Genomic DNA, 21,973 nt, shown 5'->3' on the forward strand with positions numbered 1-21,973 from the left:
CACAGGAAAAACCATAGCCTTGACTAGACGGACCTTTGTTGGCAAAGTAATGTCTCTGCTTTTTAATGTGCTGTCTAGGTTGGTCATAACTTTTCTTCCAAGGAGTAAGCGTCTTTTAATTTCATGGCTGCAATCACCATATTTTGGAGCCCCCCAAAGTAAAGTCTGACACTGTTTCTACTGTTTCCCATCTATTTCCCATGAAGTGATGGGACCAGATGCCATGATCTTAGTTTTCTGAATGTTGAGCTTTAAGCCAACTTTTTCACTCTCCTCTTTCACTTTCATCAGGAGGCTCTTTAGTTCCTCTTCACTTTCTGCCTATAAGGGTGGTGTCATCTGCATATCTGAGTTTATTGATATTTCTCCCGGCAATCTTGATTCCTGCTTGTGCTTCTTCCAGTCCAGCGTTTCTCATGATGTACTCTGCATAGAAGTTAAATAATCAGGGTAACAACATACAGCCTTGACGTACTCCTTTTCCTATTTGGAACCAGTCTGTGTTTCATGTCCAGTTCTAACTGTTGCTTCCTGACCTGCATACAGATTTCTCAAGAGTTAAGCAGTCACAACTTATCAGTATAACCCCATGCAAATATAAAATAAATATTTGTCAAAAAAGACAAAACTAGAGAAGTTTGGGTGTTTGAATTATTATATCCCTTCATTCATTTTAATTGTCATGAGTTGAAAAAATATTTTTCAATGGACTACAATTGTTATAGGAAAAGGAATGAACAAACATTATGAAAAGTGTATATTTTGTTTAAGAAAGAGGGATATATTTACCTGTGTTTCTATTTACTAAAAATTAGAAGAGAGTTTCAAAAGGAGTCACAGAAATTTTCCACTTAGGGGAAATAGTGAAAAAGAATTTCTAGGGGAAGAGTAGAAATGAGACTTCTTTTGTGTACCTTGTGCTTCTAACTATTGTTATCATGTAAATACACTACCTTGTCAAAAAATAAAACTTGACTTATGGCAATAACATAGGAGAAAAGTTTTTGATAGCTTATAAATTATAGTTTTCCATCAGGAGATTAGGCATTTAAAAAGTTATCTCATCATATATTTAACTGTGCCTTTTTAAAATATCATTTCTTTCAGTATGTGCAAACATACACACATATGTAAAAATGTATTTATAATTTTCATCTAGGTAGGGAGTATAGTCTTTTACAGAATGCACCTTAATTCCTTCATATTGTATTACATTTTTTCAGGTTGCTTGACATGCTAATTTAATTTTAAAACTGAAAGTTGTATTCCAAATTCAAATGTGTACTCCATGAAATCTATCTACTTTTCTCCTTTATAGTGATTTATGACTTATATAGCTAAACATAATGCTAGAATGATATTAAGGTAATATTGAGAAACTACTAACGTCAGTTCATTCTCATCTAATTAGTAAAGATGAAAAAGAAATAAAGAACCAAGTAAAATAAATAAAATATTAAAATTGCTCAGAATTCTGGAATAAAGTTCAAATATCATATTGAATTTATTCATAGTAGTTTACTGATAATTTTCATTAAAGAATGCTTGGAGGTAGCAAAGCATTTCACATCTGAATGTGATATTACATTTTTAAATGTGCATATTTTGAAAAGCAATATTAGATATTTAGTTATAAAAAGTGAAATGTTGAACAATATGTAAATTATGTGTTATTAAGAAAGAAATTCATATTGGATGAGGGTATTTGGTGGTTGTTATCAAAGAGGACGCTATTAGCAAGACACAGCAGTGTTCTTTTCCTTCTTACCATTTATTTTCCTTTAAATGAAAAAATTTACTGAAAAACATAGTATTACTAATTTGCTAAAGAAAAACAATAATATTATCTATGTTCTGTTTTGACTATAAAGCTCCACCCAGTTAGAATTTTCAGAAGAAATATAGCAAGTATCTTCTTATATATGTGGTTTGCTTTTAAGAGTAATTGATTGATGGCATTTCCTCAGCAGGTCATACATATTTTGTATTAACAAAACACTGTGTTTGCAAAGTACATATGACTCAAATATAAGTGGTTTTGCTTCTGTTAGCCTTCCTCTCTTTTGTTTATAGGCAAGAGGTTCAGTATTCTGTTAGATAAAGTACAACTAGAATTAGGATGAGAAATCCTACAAGATACAGAATCCAAACATTCATAGCAAAAGAATAGTAAGAGAAAGATATATAAATGTTGACTGTAGAGTTTTCCAAACTCTGAGGAATTATCAAGGTTAACTTCTGAAGAAAAGCACTTGGATGATGTTATAGGTAATGTTAGTTGCTTCTTGCCCATAACTATTGTTTCCTTCTCTTTTAGTAATACAATCTCAAGTCTCAGCCAGGCATACAACTATTCAGTTCAAGACTATTTGTCTCCCTTACAATCAGATGTGCCTGAGTTCTAGCCAATGAGATATAAATAAGGAGATTTGTACAATTTTAGATGCTGTCTTTTTAAAAATTGGAACTACCCTCTATTCTCTCTTGCTGCTCTCTAGAATGAGATTCATTATATGTTTGTTGAAATGAAGTTTAACTTTCAAAAATCAAGTAATTTTAATAATGAAAAAAATACCACTTGCATCAAGGTTCTATTCAGAAAGGTGCTTCTTTACAGAATTTATAACATTATTTCAATCTTTCATGATCTAGAATTATACTACACAGTGAAGGAATTGATAGAAAATTGTCCTTAAATTCTATACAATTTACTGTCTCAAGGAGGAGACATACAAACACAACTTTCCTAAACAAAATGTAGCTGACATTCTTGTAGGAAAAAAGAAAATGACCAGCAGGACCTATGTTGGTTTCCAAGCTGGAAGTGTAGTTTAAGAGGGGCAGAGAAAAAAGTAGAAGAAGCCTGTATCCCCAAGACCGTCATATCTCCATTATAACTGTGGACCACATACCAAACACGTATCAGAAAAATAAACACCCTAACAAGCATTCTGATACATGGGAATATCCAGAATGAACATTTTGGAAATGTACTTTCAACTCTTTAATATGCCTGCAATAAATGATGACAAAAGAATTTGTCATACCAGTTTTTCAGATATCCTAATATTCTGTTTAATTTCATCTTCAGATTATTTACATTCTCTGAAAACCAAAAAGCTATTTCCAGGGAAAGACACATTGGGGGTTTATGCTGGAGAGGGAAATTCAGACTAGTATTTTAAATATGCTGCTCATGTGGCTATAAATTTTTTTTTTCATGTTTAGCTGGATAATCTGATAACAAAGAGTGCTTTGAATTGGCGAATCTCCTTGGAGTTTTTAAAAATATATACTAAAGTGAATGACAATATGTTGAAATGAATTAGAAGCTTCATTTTGGGTGATAACAATGTAGGAAGTTACTTTAGGTGACTCTAAAACACATATTGTTTTAAATACCTATTTTGAAAGGGAGACACTGGGAATGAATAAAAGAATACATACTGAGTAATAGATCAGGAAATCAGAAACTTAGAAATCCATTTTGCAAATTATTTTTAACAAATTCAAGTGATCTTTACTGAAACCCAGTTAACTGCCTAAAGTATCAGAAATAACACAAATATTTAATTAAGTAAATGATTTTGTCATATCCTCACCCCTAAACATTACTAGTATATCCAAAATCTTAGCTTGAGCATAGGGGAGTTTTAGTTATTAACAATTGTTCTTGAATATTTTAAAATATCTAGGATACCAAGAAAACTTTCTAGAGACTAAGTAAGAATGTTATGAGAAAGATGGATGGAGGGGGAAAGTGGATCTTAGTGAAATATTATTTCTTTTTGTTAAAATCTGAAAATCCTGTTACCTTTTTTAAACAGTTCATTAGACTGCCATTTTATTGAGCTGGAAGAAAGCAATGCTGTTAGAGCAATGCTATTTCTGAATTAACTGAGCTTTTTGTGTTAACTAAATGATTCAGTCTTTATTCACTAACTGTGCTTTTGTCATTCTTTTATGAAAATAAATATTTCAGTGTATTTACCTCATTCTTTGGGGTTCTGTATCAGTCAGGGGCTTAGAAGGAAAAATGGCACAGTGGGAAAAAGTAGAAGTGGGAGCTGAGATAAACCTTAAAGGTAGAGGGCTAAACTATTGGGATAAATTGTGGTCCTAGTCACTGAAAAGGAGATTACTGAGGAAAAAATCATTTGGCAAGTGTGTAAAAATCAGTTCTTATTAAGATGCTCTGTATTTCAGTGCCTCCTAGACATCTGTAAAGAGTTGTTTATGTAAACTTAGATTTCCAGGTAAATATTAGAGCATATGTTAGAAATTCTGGATTCAACACATGCATATTACTTACAGCCATGATCCTGGATGAGAAACCCAAGATGAATGCAGAAATGAGAGGAATAAATAGAGAGAATTTCCTTTGATTCTTTTTTCTTTTTGTTTTCCTCTGTACACTTTCCACCCAGAATACAGTTTAAGAGTCATTAGTCTGACCTCTGAAGCATGTAAATGTTTAGAGAATAGGAAGAAAAGAAGAAAGCAAGGATGCAGGCTGGGAAAGTATGATTGTGAGCCAGTAACAATGCCAAGAGTGTGGTTTATCAAGTCTAGTGAGAAAAGCTCTTAAGGAAAAACATATTGAATGCATCAGCTGCTACTGTAAGATGAGGTTCAGGGCTATTAAATTTTGAAAAATAAGGTTTATTCCAAATCTTGATAAGACCAATTAGAGTGAGTAGTGAGAACCTGAATTGATTGATCATTTGAAGTGGAAAAATTTTATAGTCCAGATATATAACTAAGCTATTGATTAGATATTATAGATTAAGAAGATACTTAAATGTTATAAAGCCTAATTAAAAAGAAAATTACTTCCTCTTAGTCAATATTAGTTCATGCATGCAGTGATAGACTCTTGTTGCCATAACAACCATTAGGGTGGGGTACTCCATTTTAGAAAGTACTGAATCTCATTGTGCTCTAATGAATTTTCCTGTAGGTTTAAGTTATAAAAATACTTTTATCAAACCCATGTTGCTGTGGTGGAACAAGGGCTTCCCTGTGGGTCATATGGTAAAAAATCTGCCTGCAATGCAGGAGAACCAGGTTCGATCATCAGGTAAACGGAACTAAAATCTAACAGAGTAAGCATACACAGGGAATATGAAGTCTATGTTACATTATATTTTTAAAAAGAAAATATTTTCTTTTTAAAATATTTGTCTTTTCTTTACAAGCTGTGCTGTTTAAAGTTACTATTTAAAACTGTACCTGTGAGTATCTATAGATTGATTGTGGTGCCTCTAGTAGGGAAGTAGCACAGATAAGCCTAATCAGACAATCAATATAGATTTTGGTTTATCAGCCTTGTATAATTGTTTAGTAACTCGAATATACTATCATACCCTTGGATACAAAACACTTTTGTTCTTTATTTTCATATACTCAGCATTTAACCTAATATCTGAAATATAGTGAATGTTTAATGATACTTTTAAGTTGCTGATAATTAATACTTTGAATCATATAAGACTAAAGAAACATGGTTTAAATACCACTTCAATATAAATGAATGCTTCTTAGTGTGTAACTTGTGTCCAGGACAAGGGTGTATAATATATAAGATTATAGAAGTGTTATTGGAAGAAACCATTATCATTTAGGTGGCATTGGGTAAAGAATCTGCCTGCAGTGCAGGAGACACAGGAGACATGTGTTTGATCCAAGGGTCTTGAAGATCCCCCGAGGGAGGGCATGGCAATACACTCCAGAATTCTTGCCTGAAGAATCCCGTGGACAGAGGAGCCTGGCTGGCTACAGTCCATGCAGTCGCAAAGAGTCAGACACTGAAGCAACTGAGCATGCATGCATACACAGCAATACAGTTGTATCATATTGTGTACAAGGTCACAATTGTAGACCTTGGACTATACAAAACTACACTTGGATTGAAAATCTGGAATCAAGAGTCATTCTTGACTATCGAAGCAGTTTGTTAAATTCTTAATCATTTAATTATTTTCCTGTAGATTCTTTGTTAGTCTTTGAATAAATTCTTATATGAAAATGATGACAGTTTTTCTCTAATTCTGCTAATACATATATCATTTAGCTTTTGTTTTCTAAAGTAGAATTGATATTTGTATATTGACCTTGCATTCAGAGACCTTGATACATTGATTTCCCAATTGTAAAGATTTCTTTGTGGATTCTTTGGATTTTCTGTAGATGAAAACATGTCACCAATGAACAATCTCATTTTGTTTCTATCTTTACAATCCTCAAAAATTACCAAATCATTTTCTAGTTATTTTTCACTGATTATGATCTCTAGAACAATGATGAATATAATTGTTAATAGTAGGTATTATTTTCTGCTTCCTTATGTTGTAAGGAAAGCTTTCAGAATGTCATTAGGTGTCAGGTGTATAATAGGTTTTTGTGGATCCCTTTATCAGATAAAGGAAACGAAGTTTAGTTGATGGTTTTCTTATAAAGGGGCTTCCCTGGTGGCGCAAAGGTTAAAGAATCTGCCTGCAGTTCAGGAGACCCAGGTTTGATCCCTGGGTCAGAAAGATCCCCTGGAGGAGGGAATGGCAATACAGTATTCTTGCCTGGAGAATTCCATGCACAGAGCTCCTGCAGGCTACAGTCCATGGGGTCGCAAAGAGTCAGACATGACTGAGTGACTACACTTTTCTTATGAAGAGCATTGAATTTTGTCAAACAATTTTTAAACCTATATGAACCAATCCTGTCTTTTCTGTTTAAAACTTCAAAGATAGTTAAATACATATACTGAATGTACAATATAAATCACTCTTACATGCCTGGGGTAAACATAGTCTGCTCATGTTTTACTTAGGCTTTTTGATTATAAGTAAAATTATACCGTAGTATTTCATTTGCTATCTCTATAAAGTTTTTGTGTCAGAATTATACGAGCTTAATGGAATTAGTTGGGGAGTATTTCCTATTATACTGTTCTCATTAAAAGATGCATTATTCAAATTAATTCTTCCCTGAATAGTACAGACCAGAATCTGTGTGTGTGTGTGTGCACGTGTGCACGTGTGTCTGAATGTGTGTATGTGTATATATGTAAAGGTTTAAAATTTTGTAACTTCTGTATTATTTTATACTATACTTTATTATACTAGAAGTGCTCAGGTTTTCTGTTTATTCTTTTTTTTGAGTCAATGTTCTAAGTAATATTTTGCAGGCATTTTTTTCAAGTCAAACAAATTTGCAAATTTATGGGTATAATGTTCCTATAAAATATTTGTAACATTTGAACATCTATATCTGTATTAATGTCCCTTTTATTACTGATATATATGGTTATATTTAAATCTTCTATTAATTAATTTCACCATAATTTAGTCAGTTTTACTAGTTGTATTAAACCTGCTTTTGACCTCATTGACCTAGTATATTTTAGGTTTGTATTCTATTTCATTAATATCTACTCATTATTTTTTCCATTTACATTTTGAGGATTTATCTTTTGTTGTCTTATCACTGTTTTCTAGCTTCTCAACATAGATGTCTGCTAATTAATTTTTAGTCTTTTCTTCCAATATAGCCATTTGAAGCTAGACATTTTGTTGTAAGTATTGACTTACCACATTTTACAAGTGTTCATAGTAATAATATTGTAATCATTGTTTAGTTTGAAACACTTTCTAATTTAAATTAGATGTGCATCTTGCTCATTTTAATGTGAATTTCTTAATTTCTAAACATATGGGAATTGTCAATTAACATTTGTTATTTAAAACAGATTGTACTCTGGTCAGATAAAAAAATCTCTATAATTTTCATACTATAATCTGTTAAGATTTGCATTAAGCAAGAGTAATGATATACTTTTTAGAGTATTTGATAGAGTCGATTGAAATAAAATCATCAATTAAATATTCAATTATTCCCCAATGTATATGTCAAGTTGTTATGCTAAAAGCTTTATACTTATATAATATAGTATGACAATTATATTTCAATAAAACTGGAAAAAATATTCAATTGCAGAGGGGCAAAATATTTAAAGATTCAGTGCATGACCAATATGTCAAATTTGGTTAAAAAAATATATTAATTCTCTCATTAATGTTATTACTTTTTTTTCTACATTGCTGAGAGAAATATCTTATAATCTCCCATCAACAATCTGCATGTGGTTATTTTTTCTTCTAGTGTTGTCAAATATTGCTTTGTTTTGACATCCTGTTTCTATATCTACAATAGTTTCAATTGCTAAGTATTCACGATAAATCAATTGTAATAACTTTTGATATGTTATTAATGCTTTTTAATCTAGATATACAGGGCATAGTTTTTCCTTTTAATTATACACTGATGAACTTTTGTGACGAAATGCAGCAATGCTTAATGGTGAAAAATTACTAAATTTCTGTTGAATAAAGATGAACATGACAGAGAGAGAATGCAAAGAAACTTAAAGAAGAAAATAAAAAGTAAAAGGGAAAACCCAATACAAAATTTGTTAACCTTTCAACGTGGATGGGGTGGGTGAGTAATGTATTGATTTATATAAATGGAAAGTTTAGAGCTTGAACCGTATATCTCTGGGTCCCTAGTTAAGCATTAATTTCAGAAGTATCATTCTGCCCTTTTATTCTGTTTCTGCCATGTTTCTCCTTTCCACTGACTGGCTGAATTCTCAGGCAGATGTTCTGCATGTTGAGAATATTGCTAGCCTTAAGAGCTTCAAGTTTACATCATGCTAAGTGTCTGATCTCAAAAGAAGAATGTGCCTCTTTTTCAAAACCTAGAGCAAAGTCAGGAGAGCATTTAAGTTACATGCATGTGTATAGATTAATTGCTTTGGTCAGAGAGGATAATACCTTATGAGAACTGAACCACTTCTAGGGAGAGAGTTGGCCCCCACGCACCTGTTGACTCACTATAGGGAGTATATTGTCAGTAAAGAAGATTGAGGAGCAGGGGCACAAAAAAAGATGTTTACTTCAACAGAAATCAGGGAGTTGTAAATTGAAACCATACTGGTATACCTTTTAACACTTAGATTGGTAAAAATTAGTCTTTTAACATTGAGTGCTTGCAATGTTGTGGAACTACTGGAACATTCATGCTTTCTCTGTAGGGAATGTAAATCAGTACAACAGTTTGGGGAAAAAAATTACTATCTAGTAAAATTTGAAGTACACTCTACTGTCCAGCCATCCCACACCCAAATATAAAACCCAGAAAACTCACGCCCACATGTAAAAGGAGATATGTGCAAAATGTTTATAGAATCACTGTTACTGATTCTGATATTCTAGAAACAACCTAAAAGATTGTCAGTGGAAAATGGATCACCAATTTGTGATATATCCACATGATAGAATATAGCGGTGAAGATGAATAAACCAGGGCTACATGTGTGGAAATAATGAATTTCACGAATCTAAATTGACAAAAAATAACCTCGTCACTGAGAAAATATAAAATAAGATAGCAGGGTGTGCATGTGTGTGTTGTGCAAAACGTGCAAAACTAAGAAGAAATGTTTGAAGGACACAAAAGGTTGAAAAGCAGGAGTGATAAAAGCCCTTTTCGAGACAATGTTGACCTCTGGTGCTCACTGAGGATGAAAGGACAGGTGATGAAGGACAAATTACAGCGAAAGCTTCCCCTATTTTGGAAATAGTAGGTATTTCTTCCACAGGGTGATGAGTAACATTATTTATATAATTATTATATGCATACATTTTTCATAACCTTTTAGAAAAGGAAGATGGCAAGTAATAGTACATGACCATCGATTAGCAAGGAAATGATTAAAAAAAAAAAAAAAAAAGCTCAGAAGTACAAAGGGTGAAGAGCCATGGGACTTATTTCAACTTAAATACACACTTCAACTGAAGCATTGCTGTCACAAGGCATCAGTCTAGTCAATGGATGGTAGGGATTTCCAGGGAGAGATAAAGGTGAATATAACCTCAGAGTTCATGTACCTACCTAATTGCTAGTGGAAGAATGGCTGCTCCTCCAATTACAAAGCAGAGGCAGTACCTGGAGGCCAGAAGAAAGAAACAGACTCATCTCTGACCAGATGACATGAGAATTGCAGGTGTCCTGGGCTCAGTAGCCCTTCTGAGACAAGCTTCCCAGCTGGGCCGTGAGGACTTTTCCTTTTTGCTGCTGCTTCTCCTCTTTTCCCCCCAACACACTCAGAGTACATTTTTCCATGTGCAAGATTTTAATGACAAACATGTAAAATAAACTACAGGCTTATTGTTGTTTATATTCCATGGAAGCAGCTTATTTTGTTTTGTTTCAAACTTGGTTTTGTTTTTTTCCTGACCCATGATAATTCTAAATCAGCAATTTTGGAACAATGAATGTAGTTGACTATATTGAATCTTGTTTTAGTTTTTCTTGGGGGAATTTTGAAACTTTTAATAATCTTCTTCTTCAAGGCCTTGAAAATATTGACAGACATATAAAATTAGAGTTATATAGGGAGAAAGAATTCATCCTGCTATGCTTGAGGAAAACACACCAGAGATAATCAGACATATCCATTTTGATTTTTGCCTTGTTTTCTCTAAATCAGTACTAAATAGTACCAAGAGGCCCCATGGAAATATATTATTTGAGCCCCATTAGAGATTTCTATTGAAGAAAATTTTCCAATTCATGTCTTTGACTGATTTAACATAGAAAATGCCAAGTCAGTAGGTAAATTAATGGAGCCTCTCTACTTGTCAGAAAACATGCCTTTGACTACTGAATATGACTGTCAGAAATAGGAATATTTCAAAAAGGGCAGTGGAGCCATCTCTGAGGGAAATAAGATACTAACGTTGTTGTTTTGTTTGATTTTAAAGAAACTATGCAGAATATTAAATGGACTAGGGAAAATATTCAGATATATATTGAACACTTCAATCCTTTAAAGACACCGATTGTTTCTCTTCTGTATTTCCTCTTTCTTTCCTGCCAATTTTCTTTTCTTGTTCTTTTTAACATTGAAGTGTAGCCAATTTACAATATTACGTTAGTTTCAGGTGCACAGCGTAGTGTTTCAGTATTTCTGCAAGTTATATTTCATTAAAGGTTATTACTAGATAATGGTATGATTCTCTGTGCTATGCAATATATCCTTGTTGCTTATCTCCTTCATGCATAATAGTTTGTATCTCTTAATCACAGATCGCTATCTTGCCTTCATCTCTCTCTTCCCTCTGGTAACCACTAATTTGCTTTCTATATCTATGAGTCTGTTTCTGTTTTCCTGACATGCATTCCTTTATTTTTTAGATTCCACGTGTAAGTGACATCATACAGTATTTGTCTTTTTCTGTCTTATTTCACTATGCATAATAATTTCTCGGTCCATGAGTACCCATTCCCTTCTCCAGGGGAATCGTCCCACCTAGGGATCAAACCCAGGTCTCCTGCATGGTAGGCAGGTTCTTTGCCATCTGACCCACCAGGAACGCTCATCTAGGTCCATTCATGTTGTTGCAAATGGCAGAATTTCATTATTTTATGGCTGAGTAATATTCCATATCTTCTTCATCCAATCATCCATTGATGTACACTTAGGTTGTTCCGTAGCTTGACAATTTTTGCTATGAATATTGGTGTGAATATATCTTTTCAAATTAGTATTTTGGGGATTTGGGGTGAACCCAGCATTTACAATCCATAATAAGATTTTCCAGGGGAAAGGATTGCATGGTCATGTTGGCAAATGTTTTTTAGTTTTTTGAGAAACTTCTGTACTGTTTTCCACAGTGGCTATACCAATTTGCATTTTCACCAACAGTGTACAGATTACGTGCATGCTGCTTTGCTTCACTTGTGTTCAACTCTGTGTGACCCTATGGACGTAGCACACCAGGCTCCTCTGTCCATGGGATTCTCCAGGCAAGAATACTGGAGTGGGTTTACCATGCCAGCCTCCAGGGGATCTCCCGACCCAGGGACAGAACTCGGGTCTCTCACTTCTCCTACAATGGCAGGCGTGTTCTTTACCTGCAGTGCCACCTGGGAAGCACCACAGATCACCAATAGGCACATGAAAAGATGTTCAGTATTACCAGAGCATTTTCTCGGCTCAGTCTGGGTCACAAGCCAAGGCCGTCACAGGAAACCTGGAGGCTCTAGAGCAGTCCTCTCTGCCCTTTCAGACCTGCCTTCAGGGCAAACCAGTGAGAACACCCCTTGCCATCAGCGTCCAGGCCTCCCAAAGCCCTCTTCTCTCCCCCAGTGGTCCTCTAACCAGCTGGTCTTCCCCACAGCAGATCCCAAGACCCAGGCACCCAATCAGAGGCTCTTGCTCCTCAGTGTGTCCACCTCTGTATTCTTCCTTTCCTCCTAGTCACTCCCAGGGAGCACAGGTCCAAATCACATGACTTGTCTTCCCTTGCTTCCTGATTACCTGCAAATTGTCTTAGAGCTTGGTTGTACAGCAGCCCTCCTGCCAGTTTCCAGTTAGTTTTCAGTGAGAAGTTTTCCACATGGAGACGTGTTTTTGATGTGGTGATGGGGGGAGGTTGACGCCATCTTGATCAATTCCCATCCTTTCTTCTTCTGTGCCTCATTGTTCCTTGTTTGATTTTGAAGTTGCTGACGTGAATTTCTCAGAGAAACCTGGATATTTTAGTGAGCAAGTTGTTGTTTTAAGATGACTAATAAAATGTAGAACTGCCTGGATAACTCATCTCCCATGATCTGCCTGCTAAGGAACCAGAGCTCTTTACCCAGAGATATTCAAATATGTTGCTCTCCTGCATCTCTAAAAGCATCTTTGATTGAGATAAGATGGAAATGGGTATCACTGCCCCTCTGAACAACTGGATCCTAAGGTGACATAGCTTAGAGAATATGAGATGCTGACTTTTGAATTATCTGAATAAGACAACACAAAGCATGTTCAGTTCAGTTCAGTCTCTTAGTCGTGTCCAACTCTTTGCGACCCCATGAATCGCAGCACACCAGGCCTCCCTGTCCATCACCAACTCCCGGAGTTCACTCAGACTCACGTCCATCGGGTTGGTGATGCCATCCAGCCATCTCATCCTCTGTCGTCGCCTTCTCCTCCTGCCCCCAATCCCTCCCAGCATCAGAGTCTTTTCCAATGAGTCAACTCTTCGCATGAGGTGGCCAAAGTACTGGAGTTTCAGCTTTAGCATCATTCCTTCCAAAGAAATCCCAGGGCTGATCTCCTTCAGAATGGACTGGTTGGATCTCCTTGCAGTCCAAGGGACTCTCAAGAGTCTTCTCCAGCACCACAGTTCAAAAGCATCAATTCTTCGGCGCTCAGCCTTCTTCACAGGCCAACTCTCACATCCATACATGACTACAGGAAAAACCATAGCCTTGACTAGACGGACCTTAGTCGGCAAAGTAATGTCTCTGCTTTTGAATATGCTATCTAGGTTGGTCATAACTTTTCTATAATAAATTCAGTTTCATATAGCCTAATATATTAACTTTAAACATAAACATTCACAACTATGCAGTATGTGTCCAATTACATATATTAACTGCTTCCTATTTGCAGAGAATGAAAGCAATGTATAGAAGCACCGTATATTCAAAGTTATTTTCTGACTTAAAATATTTACTTACTATCAGTGCATTGCTAATTACTTGTAATTTTGCCTTCTGTAATTATACTAATATGCTGAATAAAGTGTAGTCTGATGTATTAATTTATATATCTGTTAGTCAATTGGATGAGTCTGCCTCCGTTTATTTACAGCCTAGATGCCTCTCTTCTATTCCAGGTGCATGAACGTTTCTCAACTGCTTATTTTCTTGTGCTTACTTAAATGTAATGAATTCAGATATCAACTCATTTGACCACATCCAGACACTCAACTCATAAAGTATCTCCAATATAACAACATTAAGTATTACGCCAAGAAAAGTCTTCCTGGGGTGTGTGTGTGTGTGTGTGTGTGTGGTATATGTGGATATATGTATACATAAGCACAGTGATCTGTACAGTTCAATGTCGTTAAGGTCAGTGATATATTATGTGGACCAATTTATCCAGTAATTAAATACATTTGCAGGAAGCAAGGCTTTACGTGTACAGTATCTGTAATATCTTTAGGCAGTTCATATTTAATGTATGCTTCAGTGCCCAGAAGATAGATTGAAACACAGAAGCCTCAAAACCCAGAAATCACTTTTATCAGCACTTCTGGCCTCAAGCATGACTTTTTGAACATCATCCATTTGAGTTATTACGGTTCAAAGATTAAAAGCTCAATACAGGGAAGTTAGAGCATGATTAGGAAAAAAAAACACACAATCAGCTGAATACAGACTGCTGAAATAATGTTTACAAGATCAAATGCAATGACTTTGAACATGAACAACAGGTATTCCACAGTTTCTCCAATATTACCATTAAATCCTGTAAGGAAAGTTATTTGCTTAAAAAAAAATAAAAAACAGACTTTAAAATACTGTTCATGCTGTTTTGAACTTGATACCTTGCATGGTTAGCACAGTTTTAAAGTACTTAGCATTGTTCTACTTGGAGTTTGTCACAGTTTCTTTGTAGATCTGAAAACATGTAAGTAGTTTCAGAATATGAGAAAAGTTTCCTGTTTTCAGAGAAATTATCCCATGTTATCAGGGTATGTAAATTAATGCCTTCATTTTATTAAGGGCTCCTAAGAAGCTGTAATGGTGGGAGATGTAAGTTACTAAAGCCCCCAGACAGGTATTGAGAGTAGTTCTGAGGTGGGGATGAGGACAAGGAAAGGGGAAGAAAGTTCTAAATGCCTACTAGAAGCTAGAGATAATTTTAAATTTGGAGGTTATTTTGAAGTACAAATATAACCTGTTTTGAACTCCTGGGGGTCATATAGCTAACAAAACATGATAGTACATCGTCTTAGTCCATTCAGATTGCCATAACAAAATACCATACACTGGGTGGCTTGAACAACAGAATTGTATTTCTCACAGTTCTGAAGGGAAGTCTAAGATTAAAGTGGCAACAAATCCAGTGTCTGGTGAGAGACCGCTTCCTGACTTGCAGACAGCCAGCTTCTCCTTGTGTCTTCAGGTGGCAAATTACACACAGGGAGAAAGCAAGCTCACTTGTGTCTTTTGATTAGGGCACCAGCCTGACACATGAGGGCTCCATTCACATGACCTAATTAACTTCCAAAGATCCCATGTCCTAACACCATCACATTATGAGTTAGGATTTCCAGATATGAATTTGGAGAATCCACATTCAGCCCATAGCATATGTAGAGAGAAATGAAAATAGGCGCAAAGTGTGCTATGCCCAGGTCCCTGCGTGGACCACATTGTATCTGACAAGAGTTTCTGCTGTAGATAGCAGAGGAGGGATGGTCCAAATCTTAACAAGAGACGAAGACATAGATGCATATGCCAAATGCATATGCCAAAATAAATAAATCAGTGTTATGGAAATAGCAATTCCCTACCCCCTGACCACTTTGCTCTTTTTGCTGAAACCTTGCTCTCAAATTAATTATGTTTTTTTTTTTTTTAATATGGGAGCTGGCTTTGTGGATTGTGGGTGGATTAATATGCAAAGTGGTCCAACAAATTGAAAATAGATTTTCCACTACATGATACAATTATATTTATTTAATATTACATTTTAATAATGAAAATTATTGATTAGACAATACATTGGAGAACATTAAATATATATGTGCTATATCACACATACATTTACAATATTGAATCCAAAATGGAATTCATATTAGGTAGTAATAAAGAGTGAACAAATGTCAATATTAGCATCTATGGAATGTTGAATAACTAAAGGTTCACAATTTCCTTGCACTATAGCAAGTATAAACACTATTGTCTACTTGCAGAGAGAAAAATGAGAGTCCTTCTGTCCACAAGTCTATGAAGCCTCTAGCACATGCCAAGTAAAGTGCCAAGTCTGCAGGCAGCCACCAAGAACAGAGCAAACATCGTCTCCCCTTGTGTACATGCAAAGATGTCCCAGCTGGCTAAACCCACAGACTTTGTCAGGCCTGTGTCAGGGATGTAGATGTCAAATATGTACCCGACCATCCTGGCCCAGCAATATTCTACCAAATTAGAACCCTGAAAGGATGGTAATTTCAAAATACTAATTTAGGTATAAAACATACTGTAGAGATTAAATAATATATGTATTTCTCTTCTTTTTCTAAAAAAAAAAAAATACATGTTCATGGTTTCTTGGATACAAGATTCATTTTTAAACCTTTCCTCTGACCATAGGAGCTGATGCTGTGGAAGCTCAGTGTAAAAGATTTGAAGTGAGAGCGAGTGAAGATGGCAGGGTGCTGTTTTCTGCAGATGAAGATGAGATTACCATTGGGGCTGAAAAGCTGAAAGTTACAGGTACTGTAGATGGAGGTCTTGGAACATTGTTTACTTCCTGAAAGAATATGCAATTGAAGAAGAAATGACTTTTTAATATCTGTGGTTCACATGCCAGAAATTGGGTCTCACATAATATCATGGTATAACATCATTTGATTTTCCAATAGTAATCAAACAGAAAGCCCTAGGTTGAGGTTGCAGAAAAGTCTATAAATATATTAGCCTTAGTGATATAAAAGCAAAGCTGCATGTCTCAGGCAGGGTTAGAGGGAGGAAATTGAGTACGGATGGTGGAAGATAAGGTGGGGTACAAAGACTCAAGGTGATAGATAAATATAATCTAGAGGTATTATTTAAAAGTAAAAGACATGCAAAAGAAGATCTAAAATGTAAATATCAACTGAAGTAGAGGGAAAGGTTATAAATAAACTGAATTCTTGTTCTTTAGGGATATAATTGTCTTCCAAAGCATATAAGTCAAGAAATAGTGCTAATTACCTGTTATTGAGACATTAATAAAGTCATTATTCTAATATTAGGGCCATTAGTGTCAACCACCAGCTGAAGTGAAAAAGTAAAAGCAAAAAACAAGAAAATGGAAATTTAAAAGCAGGATTGGGAATAGGGGAGAATTTTACTCAGGCTATTTTAAGCAGTTTAAGAACAATATCTTTTGAATTATCTGAGTTATAACTACAATAACATGTTATTTTGCTAAAATATTTTGGAAATATTAAGGAGGCCTATATTTAAAAAATGAAATACGTGTGGCTTAGCATTTCCCAAATTTGAGTCTGGGGACAGTTCACGGGATACCTGTCATATCTATTTAGGTAAATGGGGACTGTAGGCCACTGAGAGCAGTTTATATTTTAAATGACCTCAGCTCTTGGGCTATTTGGGTTTAATCCTGCTTCTAACACTCAGTATTTTGAGTAAATTCTATGCTGTCTATTTTCTTAAATCTAAATGATTGGAATGATAATGATTATTAGTGCTCAAATTCTGTGTGTGTGTGCATGTGTGTGTACGTGCCTATGTATGCCTGTGTGTGTTTAGAATGTCTTGGACACATAATGAAGACACTGTGAAGGTTAACCTTCTATTTTTATTAATAATGATAATATTGTGGATATCCCAGATAGGAGGGCTTGTGTGTATTTCAAGAAAGATACACAAGTAGATGGCAATTAAATTCAGCAAGGATTGCAAAATGGGGATCCTCACTGGGCATCTCTGGTCTGGCTCACAATCTACTACCACCAGACTTACTGTCCCCCAGGGCCTTCTGTCTTTCTTCTGTGAGTTTGCTGAGTAGCTGGAGTGTGCACGACTGGGCTGGTGTTTGGACTGGTCTTCATGACTGCCTGTCAGCCTCATTCTCTTTCTAAAAACTCCTTGGAAAGTCAGAGAAGAAATCACGTACATGAGGTAAGCACTGGCTCTCCTAAGTCCTGAGTTGACAGTCAGGGAACCAAAAACTTTTTTATTAAATGAAAAAGCATAAGGATTTGGGCTGACAAAGGGCATAGACAAATCAGAAAGGTAATTGACTATCGGGCCCTTGGTGGTAATATTTGAGTTGCTAGTTGACGGGCAAGTCAGGAACCAGGGTAGAAATGCACTTAGGAGGATTAGGCATTTGTGATTTTAATATTTAACAATTTTTGCACATTGGTAGTACCTGCCAGTTATCAGCTTTGATATCAATGTAATCCTCATAGCTCTTAGGATATTGCACTTATCCAAAGATTATTTCATCCATGTTCAGATATTCACATTGAGTACTTTGTATTCATAAGTAAAGGGAAATTCCAGAGCACTTTGCAGTGTTTATGATCTCACAGAATTCTAACTTTTTCTGATCTTTATATTACCTTGATTTTCCTCATAACTGTTGCAGTGAAATACTTTCTTCACAAAATTAGACCCATTACCTAGTTGTGTGTGTGTTTTTTTTTTAATTTTTCTTTGAGGTAAGTAGATACTCACCATATTTCCTCTTTCTGTTGGTAGCCTGGCAGCCATCCTTGAACTGTTAATTGGACTCTTAAGTCAGAAGAGAGTGTTCTCTGAAAAAACTCCATTTCTCTGCTTTTTGCTTAACTGTGTTTGGCAGGCATCTCTGCTGACCCAGTCACTTTCTCTCTTTCCTCTCTGTGTGCATGTGTGTAAATGTGTATGTGAAGTAAGTGTGGTACACTGTATCATGTCTACATGGTTAGATCCATGTATCTCACTCTAGCTCTCTTTTTCCATTTTTCCGTCTCAAATGTATACACACAGCTTTGAGTTTTTTCTTTGATACTCTCTTTTGATCTGTATTATCTCAAAAATTGATTAATCAGTTTTATAATATATTGATGTATCATATGACTCCAGAAGATGTTAAATAATAAAATAATTTGATTCTGAGGTCCTTAATTACAGAATCCAGGCAGACTTTTGTAAAGGATGGTGGTTTAACACAGAAGGGAAGAATGAAAGCATTTGTAATAAGTAACCCTGGCTTTTCAACCATTGCAGATATGCAAGGGACTCCACATCATTCAAAAATAAGTGCTAAGTTGAGGAGTACTTTAACATGATTAGAATCTCTCCCAGAACCTAGCCACACTCCTGTTTCTTACAGAAGAGCCCAGATACATCCACAGACGCGGCCACAAACATATACTTGGGTGCATTCTCAAATTCCTGCAGAGTCCTTTACTCCATTACCAGAATGCCGCATATGAACTTTGTCATGGCTTTATTTCTTCCTGTGATACTTCTAAAATAAAGGAAAATAAAGTTATCAAAGGAAAATATGATTGAGAATTTCCTGTGCTCAGAGGAGAAAACTGCATAGCGCAGCATGCAATCTAAGGGCACCGGGATTGATTAGTAACTTCATTCAAGCAGAGCTTGAATATTTAACAAATAATACTATAAAGAATCAGTGACTCTAGGGTATTTCATATAAATTAGGTAGTGGTGCTGACAAGACTTCAAAGTTGTGTGTGACAAGAGATCTGTGTGAGGTTGATTCGAGAATTTTAAATTTGAGACAAGAAATTTTTCTATTTAAGCAATATCCATGGGGATTAAAATGGATCCTTTCTAATTTACATTTTAAGAAAAATGGTGTTTCATACATGGACTTCTCTTTCAGGGCAACAGAAGTGGATGAATTTATTTAGACAATAAGTGTGTCTATACTCCTGACACAGAATCATTTGTGACTATATTTATTTGCAAATCTAGTGTAGTTCAGGATATTTAAATTTCCTCTATTGAAACATAGCAGGGATGTATTCGATGTATTTAAATACTCTTAGGGTGCAGGAGAGTAGAACTGAAGTGGCAAAACAGCTCCCTGAACACCACCATCCCTCATTACCCCATCAGCTTGATCAGTAATCAAGCATATGCTTTCAACTTGTAATTTTTTTACCCTTGATATAGCTTTGCTTGCTCAATAATACTTTGCTTAAATTTTAATTTGAATATACTTGTATGACCTTAACATGCCATCTCTATATCATTGAATATATGGGCGTTTCACACATTTGGCTCATATATGCATACTTGACAATTTTATTTTCCTTTGTATTTGTATTCCCTAATGTTGATCAAAGATATTACTTAATGCAATTATCTTTTGAGACCAGGTCAGTAAATAAAAGATATAAACCTTTACACTCAGAAGAATCTTAATTTAGGGCTTTCAGGCAGAATCAGTCAACTATAATTTGTTCTTTCATTTGTATTCCAAGTAGTATATTAACTTAGAAAACAAAGTGCAACTTATTTGACTTTATAAAGTGAAAGACTTTACCCCTATAGGATACTTTCATGTTAAATTAAAAGCCATTAGATGAAGTTAGATCTCCCCATTTTGCCTTTGAGAGAAAAGTGAAAAATAGCTCAGTGTATGAGAAGAAAGGATCTCTCTTTTTTTTTTTTTATCAGATGGTAGAAATTAAAACTGGCAGTCTGAAAGAATAGTGCATCATGTATCCACCCTGTGCCCTCGGGCTTGCTTGAAAGCCAAGAGTGGCATTCTCTTGTCTCTACTCTAATTGAATGATTGGAAAGATAGAAAGGTCCCAATGCTTGTTTGACAACAGAAGAAAGGATTTTCCAAAGAGCTGTCTTTTATTAATAAATTAAACACTATGTTTCTGGGCTGGAATCAATATTCTCTGGTTTGTTTTTATTAGTTGGTCTTCACATCCTTGCTCTTGTCTGTTAACTCAGGACAGGCTGTGATGAGGTCAGCTTTGGAATCAACCTTTCTCTTACATGGGACCATTGTTCCTCTGGGCTGTCCGAATGCCAAGAGCCTGGTGGTGTGCAGCCTGCAGGATAGAGCTGCTAGGTCTGAACAGCAGCTGAAAAAAATATGATCAGATCAGCTGCTGAGGATTCTAAGGTGCAGTCATTTCATTTTCTTTAGTGTAAGATTTTAAGTCTGTAGTTAGTTTAGTTGCTAAGTCGTGTCCAACTCTTGCAACCCCACCAGGCTCCTCTGTCCATGGGATTTTCCAGGCAAGAATACTGGAGTGGATTGCCATTTCCTTCTCCAGGGGATTTTCCAGACCTAGGAATTGAACCCAGGTTTCCTGCATTGCAGGCAAATTCTTTACCGACCGAGCTATGAGGGAGGTAAATCACTCAACTTAATTTTCTAGCTGTTGGTTTTTTTTGTTAGCCTCCTCCTCCACCCACCACCCCCTCGTCTTCTTCCTCTTCTCCCCGCTACTCCCGCCACCCAGCCACTCCAACCCCCGCCACGCCCAGTGAGTTGAGGAAATGCTTCAGCACCAAGTCTGCATGGTTATGGCCTCTAGTTTTTTTAAGTTAGTGAAGATAAAGTTTTTGGAGATGTTAAAGAGGAGAACCACTCTGACTCCCAGATTTCCAGGAGAAAACTGTTTGGTTTTGAAGGGTATAAATAATGAACTGTGTTGTTATTCAGTCACTTAGTCATGTCCAACTCTTTGCGACTCCACGCAAAGCCTGCAGCACGCCAGGCTTCCCTATCCTTCACTACCTCCCGGAGCTTGCTCAGACTCATATCCATTGAGTCAGTGATGACATCTAATCATCTTATCCTGTCACCCGTTTCTCCTCCTGCCTTCAATCTTTCCCAGCATCAGTGTTTTATCCCATGAGTTGGCTTTTCCCATCAGATGGCAAAATATTGGAGGTTCAGCATCAGTCCTTCCAATGAATATTCAGGCCTTACAAGAACTGAATATTCAAATGAGTTATGCCATCTTCAAGAAAATAGCTGCTTCCTCTGAGCACCTTAGCAATCTTCTCCATGATTTATTTAATTTCTCAGAGCCCTGACTCAAATAGTTCCTATTTTTGTTAAAGTAAAACTTCATACACTTGGTATAATAGAAATATGAGGAAATTCATGAAATTTTCCAAATTTGCTGGCATATTAAGTGCAGCACTTTCACAGAATCATCTTAGGATGTGAAATAGCTTAACTGAAATTCCATCACCTCCAATAGCTTTGTTCATAGTGATGCTTCCTAAGGTCACTTGACTTCACGTTCCAGGATGTCTGGCTCTAGGTGGGTGATCACACCATCGTGGTTATCTGGGTCATGAAGATCTTTTTTGTATGGTTCTTCTGCATATTCTTGCCACCTCT

General features: G+C 35.8%; 1 protein-coding gene across 2 annotated transcripts in view; it reads left to right on the plus strand.

Annotated features, from left to right (window-relative positions):
• The window catches only part of SGCZ (sarcoglycan zeta), a 1,131,902-nt gene that overhangs the window by 1,049,766 nt on the left and 60,163 nt on the right, over positions 1-21,973 (plus strand). For both annotated transcript variants that reach the window (XM_060406930.1, XM_060406931.1), the window contains exon 5: positions 16,219-16,341. In XM_060406930.1, coding sequence (XP_060262913.1) covers positions 16,219-16,341 — 123 coding nt within the window. The remainder of the gene's footprint in view (positions 1-16,218; positions 16,342-21,973) is intronic.

Source organism: Ovis aries, chromosome 26 (assembly GCF_016772045.2).
Source record: "Ovis aries strain OAR_USU_Benz2616 breed Rambouillet chromosome 26, ARS-UI_Ramb_v3.0, whole genome shotgun sequence".
NCBI classification, from domain to species: domain Eukaryota; kingdom Metazoa; phylum Chordata; class Mammalia; order Artiodactyla; family Bovidae; genus Ovis; species Ovis aries.